The following is a 14,856-nucleotide window of genomic DNA, read 5'->3' on the forward strand; positions in this document are numbered from 1 at the left end:
AATTAGGAGCTTACTGAAGACACTGTCCTTCTCTTCATACCTTACATCATCTTTCACTTGTTAGAATACTTGATTCAGATGCCAGTTACTATATTTCGGATATTTCAGGAGATGATTCATGTTAAATGTCTTCTATTTCCCTAGTACTTTAATGAAGCTTCAAGCTTACTTAGAGACTATCTTAGAGCTGGTCTTACAATATAGTGAAAAGCCAAAACACTTGTTCTTGACAACGCCACTTGAAAAAAAATCCTCATAAGTACATAGGAGTGCAGGTTTTTAATGGGCTCTACCACACTGATCAAGGCTCAGTTTCCTATGTTATATATGGAAAGAATTGTCTAAATTCTAAATTGTCTAAATAATTTCAAAATTATTTGTTTTCTTGTTTTTTAATTTGAATAACTCAGTATAATTTTCATTCAATTAATTTGTAAAAGGATTGTAAGATATAGTCCCTTGAAAGGAAAACTTAATGGTTGTAGTTGACTATAAGCTCAATGTATACATAAGCAATTTAGCTTTAAAAAAGCAAGTTGTATTAATAGGAGTACTGGATAGTGTCCAGAACAAGGGGTGTGTGTGTGTGTGTGTGTGTGTGTGTCTTTGTGTGTATGACATTTCTGTTCTCTATTCTGTGTGGTGAGACCATTTCTGAAGTGATGTGCTGAATTCTGAGTGCCTCATTTTAAGAGACATATTGTGTGACCAGTGTGTGCCCAGGAAACAGTGACTAACATATTAAGGGACTCCAGACTATCTTTGAAAAATTATTGATTTGCTGAATAGGCTTGATATTGACACAGAGGGATGTCATATATAAGACCCATAAGATATTTTTCCTTTGTGAAATAAGACTAATGGGTAGAAATTTGGGGAAGGTTAATTTGAGTTCAGAAAGCATTGTTGCAGTATCCACTTACAGTATCCAATTTGAATTGTTTTGTTCTGCTCTCCAAAATACAAATTAAACAGCAAAAGTGCCTGACTTTAAGAAGCTTTCAGTAGAGTCAGTACCTCCACAAATTCTTTTTTTAATTTTATTATGTTATGTTAGTCACCATACAGTACATCATTAGTTTTTGTTGTAGTATTCCATGATTCGTTGTTTGCGTATAACACTATAAATTCTTTAATGGAGATGGTGGATATCAATGTATGAATTTATTCTTGTCCCTATATTTAAGACTACCCATCCTGCTTTTCTAGGTATATGCACTTGCATATTCTTGTGTACCCACACACACAGGTCACTCAGGTTGGTAGTTTTTGAGACAGTATATGTTGGATTCAGCTACTGCTAACTCCCCATATTTATATTATTATGATTAAGACATGTATTGACCATATATTACCTTTGGTGGGCTAGTTTTCCCTTCTTTGAACCGACCCATAAGAATAAGTAATAATAAGTAACAAGCTCATTCATCTTATGGTTAAGAATATTATAAATTTGGGGTGCCTAGGTGGCTCAGTCGTTAAGCGTCTGCCTTCAGCTCAGGTCATGATCTCAGGGTCCTGGGATCGAGCCCCACATCGGGCTCCCTGCTCGGCGGGAAGCCTGCTTCTCCCTCTCCCACTCCCCCTGCTTGTGTTCCCTCTCTCGCTGTGCCTCTCTCTGTCAAATAAATAAATAAAATCTTTAAAAAAAGAAAAAGAATATTATAAATTTGCCTTATCCTGAACATTAATATGATAATGTAAATCCATGTGTTTGCTGCATTAAGGATCCAACAAATACAAAGAATTCGAAAAGTTTGAAGTTTTAAACCCTATGCAGTATATACTTTTTAACTTGACAATTTATTTCTTGGAATGAAGTCCAAGAAAATAGGAGGAAAAAATACTCCTCCCTGAAAACAAAAGGACTTAGATTGGATGAAAGGTCTGAAAAAAAAAAATAGGAGGTATCTATTTTATTTCTTGAAGTATTTAGTTGAGTGGCAACAATTTAAGAACCATAAAAATTCAATTTCTGAAGATTATGTCCTGAGTAAAGCAGACCTGTAGTCAGAAATGTAGAGGTCAAGTTAGCGATACACAAAATCAAAATCAGATTTACTTTCACCTGCCTCTTTTGTTGGTTTTCATGCTAGAATTCTGGCATTCCATTTCAGATGTTTTTCCCAGCTATTTCACTCAACATTCAATTTAAGTAAATCTTCTCTTAATAAATATGAGTTAATTAGTGGGAAAACACTGATATATTTCCAAATATATCCGTTCCTGGAAAACGTGCTGTAAAATGAAATGATAGGCCAAATTAAATTTTTAAATATGGAAGCAGTGTTATATAGTAGGATTTCAGACTTTTTAATCAGAGGGTGAATGCCTAATTTTTTAAACCAAAAAAATCACTGCGACATAGTATATAAATACTGTTTTCTGGGCTTAGGTATAGTTATTAGCAAATTTTCACTTCCCTGTTTAATCTTTCTTTGCTCTGTCTCATTGGGACTAGGTTTGGAAACATAGCCCTGGGGAATGTGATTTCTTATCAAGTGTCCAGACAACATGTATTTCCTGCATAATAAGAAAAGACATAGATCCCACTGTCAAAGGAATCAGGAAAACTAATTATTTTTTATGCCTAGCTGTGCTTACTTCAGGGAAATGTGCAGTGATAAAAAGGAGGTAAAATGAAATCCTTTGATCAGTTTTTCAGAAAGCCACCAGCTGGCTCTAAATCACACCTAAGTTTTTTCCAAAAGCTTCTCAAAGAGGTTGCTTTGAATTCTGGAAAGGGTGCTTTAGATGGCTCTGTGAAGTCGGAGATGGGAGATGCATTACAGTGTAATAACACGGCAAAAGTACTATCAGCCACAACGTTAAATTTGGCCCCACTTGGTATTACACATACTCATTCGCTTGTCCTTCTGTAGCTTGCATTTGTAACAGGAAAAGGACACAGTTCCTTTGATGGGAAAACCCGTAACAAAGTATATGCCTGAGAAACAAGCTTGGAATGTTATGGTGGCTGTGGGAAATATTGATTGTACTTTTCTCTCAATAATGGGCTAAAATATTGATCAGAAGCCGGAGAAGCTTCTTATTTCTTTTTTGTGCCGGGACTGGGAGGAAGGAAAAACAGCAAGGTTCAGAAAAAGCAGCTAATGTCTGCCCATCCAGTAATTTTAGATAGGCCATTTATTTGCTAGGTAGAATTCCATTTGACCTCAAGCTGCATTAGGTTTTGGATAAAGTCCTGACGGAAATGTCATTATCCATGAATCTTTTAAACAAAAGTTTGCTCTTTAAGGCTATTTTCTTCTTTAGTTTTATGCTACTTAACAAATCTGTTTGTTTGTTTTTGAGATAGGGACAAAATAAATATGTTAATTTATCCCTTAGGAACTAGAAAAATGACAAATGGTTTAAGATTATTAAAAATTGTTAAGTAGGACATCTCTGATCACTTCAAGAAAATCAATGAGAGAAAAAGTAAAAAGGGTTCTGAATACCAGTGTTGCCAAATTTAAGCTTCAATAGTGTCCACTCAGAGTCTCACAATCTTCCACCTGCTAGTGTGTGAAGCTGACTTTTTCCTGTGAGAGTCATCAGTGGTGTCCACTGGTTATCTGGGAGTTTAGGATTATGTTTACAAAACCAATTCCTAGTCAGGAAAGAATGGGGCCAATTAACACTGGCCATAGGAAAATATCACATTTTAATTGCAATAATCATTAAACCTGTGTCCATTAAAGAAAGAAAAACAGCCTTAATATCACAGCTTTAGAGATTTTTGGTACACAATTAACGATATTTCTGGGTATAACCCTAACCTGACGTATGCCAGACGTGGGGCTTGAGGTGCCAGAATTTGAAGCGCGTAGTACCTAGGAGTGGGCTGTCGGCAAAGAAAATGAGAAAGAGATACCATCACTACTTTTTTTCCCCCAAAAGTATTTTTGGCCGTGAATACTGTATCAGTGTACTTTACTGGATTATCTGCCATATCTTGTTATCTTGTGTAACTTGTAATGTGATATAAAACATTATATTAGACCAACCGATGAAAATAATTCTGCTCCTTATGAACAAGTGGACATACTTCTGTGATGAGTAACAGAAGCTCAATTTCCACAGAATGTTCCCGGGCATCAAATACTTAATGTGCTTTTACTATCACTTTATCAAATGAAATGGGAAGTTTCTCATATATTTGTGTAATGCCTGGGGTCTAGAACTATAACAGTTTTTTATTTTTACCTTTTAAATTTTTTTTTTTTTAAATTTCATTTATTTATTTGACAGAGAGAGAGACACACAGCGAGAGAGGGAACACAAGCAGGGGGAGCGGAAGAGGGAGAAGCAGGCTTCCCACGGTGCAGGGAGCCCGATGTGGGGCTCAATCCCAGGACTCCGGGATCATGACCTGAGCCAAAGGCAGACGCTTAAAGACTGAGTCACCCAGGCACCCCTATAACAGTTTTTTAAATAATAGAAATATATTTATTACATAGATAAGTATATTATACTTTATTGATGCTTCAACACTTAATTCCACTTAACAACAGAATTTTGCCTTTAGTGTTTATTATATTCTATGATGATAGCAGTTATACTGTGGAAAAACTTAGATTATTTATTTATTTATTTATTTATTTATTTATTTTTAAAGATTTTATTTATTTATTTGGCAGAGAGATACACAGCGCGAGAGGGAACACAAGCAGGGGGAGGGGGAGAGGGAGAAGCAGGCCTCCCGCCGAGCAGGGAGCCCGATGCAGGGCTCGATCCCAGGACCCTGGGATCATGACCTGTGCCGAAGGCAGACGCTTAACGACTGAGCCACCCAGGCGCCCCAAAACTTAGATAATTTAATCTAAGAACAGCTTTAGTCTTTAAAATAATATGTGTGTCTGTATATGATGATATAACTATTAAAAATGACAAAATTATTCCAAAATGTTTTAATTAATGAAATAATAATGCTCTATTTAGATTTAGACAGAATATATTATTACTATTTTAAAGTTTGAAGATGTAATTTTTTTTCTTCATATATTTGAATTTTACTTAAAAATTCTAAAAATTGGTATCTAACTTCATTCTAGGTAATGCTTAAAAATTGTTGTCTTATAAATTACTTATGTTTTCTAGAAATAAAACAGATCAATGGAATTGTTAATTTATTTTGAGCTGTCTAAACCTGGAAACTCAGGAGCCAAAGTCAGTTCCTATAAGTAGCAAAATTCCTAAGGTTCCATTGAGAATATGCACATCCTCCCAGGAATATCTCATTTTAGCTGGTGGGCTGTTTACAAAGCAGGCTTGTCAAAGAAATGACCCATGAATTCCAGTAATGGAAACTGATAAGCATCTGCTAAAAACCTTTTTACCCAAGACAGGAACCAGATGAATGGAAAGAACTAAAAATTCTTGTAAGCAGTTGTTTCAAGTGAAATGGCATTGAGTATGTCTTCGATTTAAAGGCAATCAACAGATATGAGCAGATGTATATATATGAGCATGTTTACATACATATCTGTATGTCTATCACTATAATAGACATGATATATATCTCTAATAGATATATAGATATATCCAGTTGTTAGATGAGGTCACTTATGAGCCAGAAATCTTTTCCATGAGACAGTGGAGGGAGGTGTTTGTGTGCACAGAGCTGAAGTGTTTGCGTTCAAATTCCATTTCTATCTCCCACTGGCTGTGTAATCGTCTATGGTAAGATGATCGTAACAGTGTACCCAATTAGGTTTGTTGTGAGAATAGTGCCTGGCCCATAGAAAACCAATGCCAGACTTCAATATCATGTCCAGAGATTTGAAAGAGAAAATGAAATAAGGGATATTAAATAACATGCAGGCCATGGAGTTAGAGAGACCTCAATTCAAATCTTAGGTGGTGCCACAAGATGGGTGACCCTGAACATTACTCAGAGACTCTGTTTTCTTTCTTTCCTTCCTTCCTTCCTCCCTCCCTCCCTCCCTTCCTCCCTCCCTCCCTTCCTCCCTTCCTCCCTTCCTTCCTTCTTCCTTCCTTCCTTCCTTCCTTCGATTTATTTATTTGAAAGAGAGGGAGAGAGAGGGCACATAAATGGGGGGGGGCAGATGAAGAGAATCTTCAAGCAGATTCCCCGTGGAGCGCGTTGCGGACCTGGATCTCACGACCCATGTGATCACAACCTGAGCTGAAACCAGGAGTCAGACACTTAACCCACTGAGCCACCCAGCACCCCATAGAGTCTGTTTTCTTATTTTGTAAAACTGAAGTACCAATCCCACAGTTGTAAGATAAGGAAGGATAGATAGAAAGCCACTGAATGTGCTAGACGTTCAGTATTAGGCTACCTTTCCCCACAACACTAGAACTAGTTCTTAAAGACTGTAAAAATTTCTTTTTTTTTTTTTTAAGATTTCATTTGTTTACTTGAGAGAGAGAGAGAGAAAGAGAAAGAGGGATAGAGCACGAGCTAGGGGAGGAGTGAAGGAGAGGGAGAAGCAGATTCCCCACTGAGCAGGGAGCCCATCGTGGGACTCAATCCCAAGACCCCAGGATCATGATCTGAGCCGAAGACACTTTTTTTTTTTTTTAAGATTTTATTTATTTATTTGAGAGAGAGAATGAGAGACAGAGAGCACGAGAGGGAAGAGGGTCAGAGGGAGAAGCAGACCCCCCGCTGAGCAGGGAGCCCGATGGGGGCCTCGATCCAGGACTCCAGGATCATGACCTGAGCCGAAGGCAGTCGCTTAACCAACTGAGCCACCCAGGTGCCCGAGCCGAAGACACTTAAACAACTGAGCCACCCAGGCGCCCAACTGCAAAAATTTCTTTATTCATTTGTTTTTTATGGCTAATAAAACTTATTCTCTGTACTTAGGGTGAAAATGGTTTACATGGAGCTCCAGGCTTAGCTGGTCAAAAGGTAAAGAGTTTTTAATGTTTTATATAAGTTAAGAATTTAACATCTTAAAAAATTGAATTTACACATAATATGGTGAAGATTCAGAAAATTAATTTGATGAAACTGAATTCCCTGGAAGGCTCTTAGAAAGCCATTAGTTGGTCTTTCCAAAGAGAACCCATGGAAATAATCCCTTCTCAAAGGAATCAGGATAGGAGAAAGCTTTATCAGAGAGCTTTAGCAACATGCTTCTCCAGAGAAGTCAATGATGGTGCTTTCCGGGGGCTGTGGGAGTGTCCAGAGCTGCTCTGGACATATTTTCACTGCTATTAGCGTCTAAAATGAAGAGTGGAACAATTTTTACTGCCTTTGACTATATTTGGTTCTTTCTTACTTATCTCCCTTTTTGTATATCCCAGATCGACTAAACATAATAGTTACAGTGATATAAAATATTAAATATTACAAAGGTGCTACAACTAATCTCTTCGAAAAATCTTTATCAGAATAAAAAATTTGTAATAAATTACAATGTTTGTATTGACTGGGCTACTTCTTTCTGTGCTTAGTATCTTTCTCTTTACCAAGATGAACTTGATTTGTACCCGTTTATTGTCCCAGGGCTGCTTTCTCCTCCTGGGAAGGAGTATGACCAGCATTGCTGGACACGCAGAGTCTGGTCTATTCCAGTTTCCTGGAGGGTTTGGGGAGCCACTTCAGGTGGAGCCAGCTGTCATGATACCACCCAGATAATCCTACCACAGGGAAGAGCATTACTGATGCAATATTAGAGCCCCCCCCCCCCCCCAGGCCAACCCTATCATCTCTATGCTCTGGAAGTTTTACAGGTCTTAGCAACAAGATGTCAGAAGTTACTATTACATCTAGGTTTTTCTCTGTAGCTAAAAATTACCATTAAAAAAGATATGCATTTATTGATAGTTACAGCTTTTGAAAAATCTTCCCTTGCTTGGCTTGATAAAGAAAGTAAGACTGAACTGGCAGTGATGAAATGGCAAGCCTCTGAATTTCTTCACAGCAGCTCTAGACAAAACCCATTGATACAGCATGTGCTGCATCTGTGAGTTGAGTTGCAAGCCAAGGGATGTGCAGATTTATCTGCTGGGAAATAGTTTTGGACTTTCCAGCAGCTGTTTGTGGTGGCTGCATCATGCTGACATTGTGGCTGATGTACTGGGGATATTTAGCAGCTTCAATGTCAGCTTGGATTAACAGATCAAGCTAAAGTCCATATTTTAGGAAAAATGGTAGAATAAAGATAGACCATGCATTCAGTGGCAAATATACCCAAATACTAACCTGTTGTCTTTCCCGGTACCTTTCTTAAGGGCACATGAAGAAATAATAATTTAATCATGTGTGTAGGTGTGTGTATACATATAAAGATATACATATATTTGATTATATATGATTTCTAATATATACACAGAGATTATACTTACAGTAAAAAGCGGGCATTCCTTTTCTAATACATGAATTTTAATTGTATCAAGCGTCACCTTGTTGCAGCATTACAAAAAAAAAAAAAAACGTAGATAAGAAACCCTTCATCCCTTGTCTCCATGCACTTGGGAAACGATTATCGAGTGCATCTTGTGGGGGGAGGGGGGAGAATGACCCCTCTCCAGCACTCATTGGCTGGCTGTGTTGTCTTGAGTGCCTGACCTATATTTGGCATTCAGTGAATATTTGAATTATGAATCAAACATCAGTACTATAAATATCTGTGCAGAATTCAGTGGGAAAATAAGCTTGTCAGATCAGAGAGGGTTTTAGTTGAGAACAGGGGACTCAGACCTTTTGCAAGGTGCTACAGCCACCAGTCCCCTTTCTGTGACTGAGAGGCAGGAGATCTGGGTGGTAAAGAACATGCATGGCTCTGGTGTAGGAGCTGGAGCCAGGACTCAGCTGGAGCCAGGGTTCAAGGCTGAACTCATTCATCACACAGCTGTCCCTGGAACGGTATTCCACAGACGTCAGCTTGAGAGGGCTGTTCTACGGGATCTAGTGAAGTCAGTAGTAATAGTAATAATTAAAAGTAATAATAAAAAAGTAATAAATATAAATCAATAATAAAAAGTAAGAGTAACAATGGCTAACTTATTTGGTGCCAAGCACTATGCTGATGCATTCAATTCTCAAAACGTCTATGAGAAAGGTACAGTATATGGAGCAATGCAGGTGTATGGAGATTACGTTGCATTGAAAGCACTGTTGTGAAGCTATAGCTTGTACCCTTTAATATTTAGGAATATTTAAATTTCATCCAAGTTAATATTGGTTTAAAGTTTACATATTAGAAATGGCTTTTATTTATAATTACTGATTTTTTTACTGGAAACATTATCATTATTGTTGTAATAATTGTGTGTGTTAAAAGTAGAGTTCCTATTATCGTATATATCATATTCCTCTTCTACAGGGAGAGCAAGGTTTTGAAGGCAGCAAAGGAGAAATTGGTGAAAAGGTAAATCTCTCTCTTGATGTATGCATCAGTAAAAATACATTGTGTTCATGAAAATATTTTGAAGTGGAATACTTAACTTCTCTTGTGCTTTCCGTAGAAACAATTTTAATTTTTTTAGAAAAAAACTTAAAATATTTACTTCACTTAAGTTAGACGTAATATATTGATGATTGTCAGAAATCTTTTTTTTTTTTAAAGATTTTATTTATTTATTTGAGAGAGAGAATGAGATAGAGAGCATGAGAGGGGGGAGGGTCAGAGAGAGAAGCAGACTCCCTGCGGAGCAGGGAGCCCGACGTGGGACTCGATCCCGGGACTCCAGGATCATGACCTGAGCCGAAGGCAGTCGCTTAACGACTGAGCCACCCAGGCGCCCTCATGTATTTCTTTTCTTTTCTTTTCTTTTCTTTCTTTCTTTCTTTCTTTTTTTTTTTTTTTAAGATTTTATTTATTTATTTGAGACAGAGAGAATGAGAGAGAGAGAGCACATGAGAGGGGGGAGGGTCAGAGGGAGAAGCAGGCTCCCTGCCGAGCAGGGAGCCCGATGCGGGACTCGATCCCGGGACTCCAGGATCATGACCTGAGCCGAAGGCAGTCGCTTAACCAACTGAGCCACCCAGGCGCCCTGTCAGAAATCTTTCTAAGCTTGTTTGGATGGTAGTTCTATCTAGATATTTCTCGCTAAATGCATTCCATTGATATACAAATGATTCAAACATTGAGCATTATATTTGTGTGCTAAAACATCACTGATGCACTGAGTGTCCAAATCTTTTAAATAAATGTTTTGTTTCCATGTACACCTGGTGTATCAGTGAAATTTTTCCTGAGGAGATAAGTAAGAACTATACTAGGGTCAAACAGAGAAGAGATGTGAAATAGAATAGTTTGAAAGAGTTAAAATAAAGGGATGGTTTAATAGGGAGGGCAGGCAAGGTGTGGGAAAAACCACAGGGATTGTGCAACATCCCAGATTGAGTTATAGTTAACTCCTTAAACTCCACAAGGTTACCAGACTCAGAGGCAGAGAAAACTGTGGCTACGGATCCAGAGTGGTGCTGAGGGAAGCAGTGAACCCAATATTCAAGCAATCTTTGTTTTAAAAATTTATAGTCTTCTACTGAACGTACAGAGAATAGGAGTGCCTTAGTCATCCAAAATTTCCATTCAGACAATCATTTGAATCCTTCTGCATTTCATAAATCTAGTTTTATTTTTAAATAGAACAAAAACAGCACCATTCTTTGTTTCACAAAATGTCTTGTAATTGGACAGCCACAAGAAGGGAAGGGGGAGAGATAATCTCAAATTAGACAGTCTTGCCTGTATTTAGATTTCTGGGCCGGGATCAGTTATTTGCTTCTTTAATAAGTATTTTAGACAGAATGAGCATCTATAATAATTATGACAAATTATACATGTTGTAAGCTACTTGCTAATTACTTTTCCTCACAGAACTGTGAGGAAGAAAAAAGGATAGTTATATAGTAATCATATAATTGAGGAGAATTCCATTAAATTACGACTATATTTTAAAAGTGGATCTCTCTTTTTAGTGATCTTTTGAATATTTTTGCTTTAGAATGACAGTCATTGCCTTTAAATAAATGTCTTATTTATACATTTCCTGTTTTATTAATGGGACTTTACCTGTAGGAATAAGTGAGAATAAGGAAACACATAAATTCTCTGTAATTTAAAGTCACCATCTCACTAAAATCTTAGTGGTTATTTTGATATTTTCTATACATAGTTGGTATCGCTCAGTAATAGATTCTCACAGGCTATGAAGTATAGAAAAATATTGCATATATTTGGCTTCAAAGATTTCCCTTCTAATTCCTCATACCTATTAACAATTGCTTTCAAATAGTCAATTTCACCATGAGGTGAAAATATTTGTGGAGAATGATAGAGATAACAGGAAGAAATAAAGCATCAAATAGAAAAGACAATACCTTGGGGCGCCTGGGTGGCTCAGTCGTTAAGCGTCTGCCTTCAGCTCAAGTCATGATCCCAGGGTCCTGGGATCGAGCCCCGCATCGGGCTCCCTGCTCCACGGAGAGCCTGCTTCTCCCTCTCCCACTCCCCCTGCTTGTGTTCCCTCTCTCGCTGTGTCTCTCTCTGTCAAATAAATAAAATCTTTAAAAAAAAAAAAAAAGAAAAGACAATACCTTGAATGAGAATTATAATTCAGATGGTTTATAGCCAAATGTAAAATTCACATAGCAACCCTTATAATAAAAACATATTCTGCTTTGATTATTACTTACCAAATAGCAAATGTTTGCATTTTTTCAGTGTTCCACGCTACATATTCTGATCTATGACCACATGTATTTTCCCATAAGATAAATAATTAATGCCATCTTTTTGCTTCTAGATTAGAAACTGTGTTTCTAGATTAACTAAATAAGAAAAGTATGTGAAGCACGCATTTCTATGTGACACAAGCATGAGATTCTTGCACTGCTTACAGCATAATTTGTTTTCTGAACAAAGACTATCTATTTTTAATTTTTTTATTAAAGCATTTGTTGGACATCCCAAAATTGGATGGGGGCAGGCAGTGCCGACAGTGAAAGAATTCACCCAAGGCAGAACAAAAGAGATAGAAGTTTATTGAATACACTGCAAGGGAGCTGTGGGCAGAACAGCAAGGAGAGACTATCTGCCACAAGGTGGTAGTGAGGGGTTACAATTATAGGGCAGAATAAGGGAGTATGAGGACGTATGGAATTTTCCCTTTTTTGGTAATCTTACGGACTGTGCCTAGTTGTAAGCAGCCCATTGGTCAGTTAGAGCCTATCGCTTAATGAGCCTGTTTGCTTCAGCTCAGTAATCACCGTGGGCCCTTTTGCCTTGCTCAAGTTTCCATTACTCGAGCCTGTTGCCTAAAAGCGGCCTCTACAGTATAGTTGACACACAATGTTACATTAGTTTCAGGTGTACAACATAGAGATTCAGCAAGTCTATGCATTATGCTGTCCTCACCACAAGTGTAGCTACTATCCATACAACACTATTATTATACCACTGATTATATTCCCCATGCTGTACCTTTCATCCTCATGATGTATTCATCCCATAACTGGAAGCCTGTACCTCCCACTCCCCTTCACCCATTTTGCCCATTCCCCCACCTGCTAAAAGACAATTTAATTTGATTTTCGATTCTTTGTGGAAGACTGGGTATATAATTACAATAAGATCTACCTTTCCTCTTTAAATGCCTTATTGTGGCCTTTACTGTATTTAAAATTTGACTGTTTTGAATGATACAACTCACTATTTGCATAACAAAAGAATTCAGGGAGTTGTTATTGTTCAGAGATGTCATACCTACCAAAGGCACATGGCTACCAGTTGAACAAGAAAACATATATCAACTGTCAAAGAGATGGTCTTTGGATATCTTCATAGTGATGATACCACTATGTGGTATCCTATAATCCAGTATAAACAAAGTAGAGGAATCTGCTGTTTTTCTTGATGGCCAGAAATCTATCCTGCAGGCCAGTTTAACTCTTAAGCCAGACAGAGTAGATCCTCAACATGTCTAATGTGGTATCCTTAGTCCAGAGAAGAACTCATGAAACTTGAACAAGTATAGAGGACCTCATTTGAAAGTATATTCCTGAGTTTATAAGCAACTTATGACAGGGAAGAAACTCATGTATTACCTGAGCAAGCACAATTCAGCCAAATCAGTCCTGAAGTGAAAATTATTTGAAAGATTGGTTCTTTCTCAAATTACTGATGCTGGCAGGACTCTCCCTGAAGAGATTTACTTTCAGGTTTACCTTTTTGGGGGGTTTATCACTTAGATGGATAAGAATGACCCTATCCCATTGCCCCATTGCCTGCTGCCAAAGTCAGGTGAGCATCACTCAAGGATCCTTTGACTCTAACAGCATACCTCATGAAGCAGGAGGGAGGAGGTCTATATTCTGACTGAAGAATAGACCCACCCCTGGGGTTTGTGTTCTGGCTTTTCTGTTTCTATAGGAGTGATCCCAAACATCCCTTCTTTGGGGGATTTTCCTTAGGTTCTTCAGTACACTTGGAGGTGTTGAAGGGGCTGCTACTAGTGAACAAAGTGGAGATTCCACTCTTGAGGTGACAGTTATCCCTATCTGTTAGCCTTCCCAGCAATGATACAGCCAAACTCTTATTATGGTACCAAATATAAATGCATGAAGTAAGCTCTGACCATCACATTAGAAAAAGGAGATTTAACAGGGGCTCATTAGTGATCTTCATTCCTAAACCCTGAGCCCAGGTTTTTACTTTAGGTCTTTGTCAAAATAGGAGGAATATTACTTGGTTACATTATGAAAAGAAGAAGAAAATAGAAAAGCAAATGTGAACATCTGCTTCATTATAGCATTCAGTATCTTTAAGTAATTGCTTCATGTGATTCGGTTTGCTTTTAACCCAATTCTTTTATGTTTTCATTCAAGCCCTGACTAACTTAGTTTAAAAACTGATTTCTTAGGTGTTAAACTTGATTCTGCCCAACTTTATTGTTAAATGTCATTTGATTGTGAGAGAGAAACATCCGGTGGCAACTGCTGTTCATGGCACACTTTTCCTGACATTTTCTCTACATTTTCTAGCTAAAATGTAGTCGATTTTGTTCATTCAAGAGTGACATTTAAGTTAACGTGGGTACATAGGTAGCAAATCTTTACAAGGACTAAGACATTTCAGCTAGTGTGGAACTTTTCCATTTGGTGAATTAAAACGATCTTATCCTTGAAGATTTCTTAAGTTCAGTGAAAAGAAAAAGGACAATCAAATGCTCTTTTCTTCATGAACCATCTGGCTCTGGGAGATGTGGATAGCATCCAACCTTTGACATTCTGTAGTCAAGAGTGTTCATGGTTAAGCAGGTTTTGACTTAACTCTTATTTAAACGTATGGCCCTTACCTACTTTATTCATCTCGATTACTGATCTTTTCTTCCACTCTGAGTTATACTTATAATAATGCAACTGCAAAACTAACAAATTCATATGATTCCTGCTTTAATTCATCTCTTAAAACGTCTGGAAACTGGTTGCTGTAAATTTTCCAGTGACTTGTGATTTTTATTGTCTTGCTGTTGCCAGAAGGTTACCTCAGTCCTGAAATGCCATATGACATAAAATAGTTATTTAAGTCAGAAAATTATGTTTAAATATTTATTTCTCTGGTTTTATAGCTGTTGTAAATATTTTTACCTGACAGAATCCACTGGAAAAACATCCAATTGATCCCTATTTTTCGTTGGTTTATTTAACAAGACATCATTATAGAATTCTGTACAAAATGTGATATTCAAATGAATAAAACTATTGAAATGTCTATTATAATGTAGGGTAGAGTACAGGAGTACTTTACTACTCCAAAACTGCCTGGGGTTATTTATAATTAAACCATGTATCCAGTCATTTGTATTTTTTTTTTTGCACTTAAACGTTGTCTTACTTTTTTTTAATTTTATTTTATTACGTTATGT

The 14,856-nt window shown here is 37.3% G+C and overlaps 1 protein-coding gene across 1 annotated transcript in view; it reads left to right on the forward strand.

The window, feature by feature from the left end:
• The window catches only part of COL19A1 (collagen type XIX alpha 1 chain), a 321,624-nt gene that overhangs the window by 81,513 nt on the left and 225,255 nt on the right, over positions 1-14,856 (forward strand). The window contains exons 10-11 of the mRNA XM_034990815.1: positions 6,842-6,886; positions 9,309-9,353. Of these exons, the coding sequence (XP_034846706.1) occupies positions 6,842-6,886; positions 9,309-9,353 (90 nt within the window). The remainder of the gene's footprint in view (positions 1-6,841; positions 6,887-9,308; positions 9,354-14,856) is intronic.

The sequence above is a fragment of the Mirounga leonina genome, unplaced genomic scaffold, assembly GCF_011800145.1.
Source record: "Mirounga leonina isolate KUSES-001 unplaced genomic scaffold, KU_Mleo_1.0 Mir_53, whole genome shotgun sequence".
Lineage (NCBI taxonomy): Eukaryota > Metazoa > Chordata > Mammalia > Carnivora > Phocidae > Mirounga > Mirounga leonina.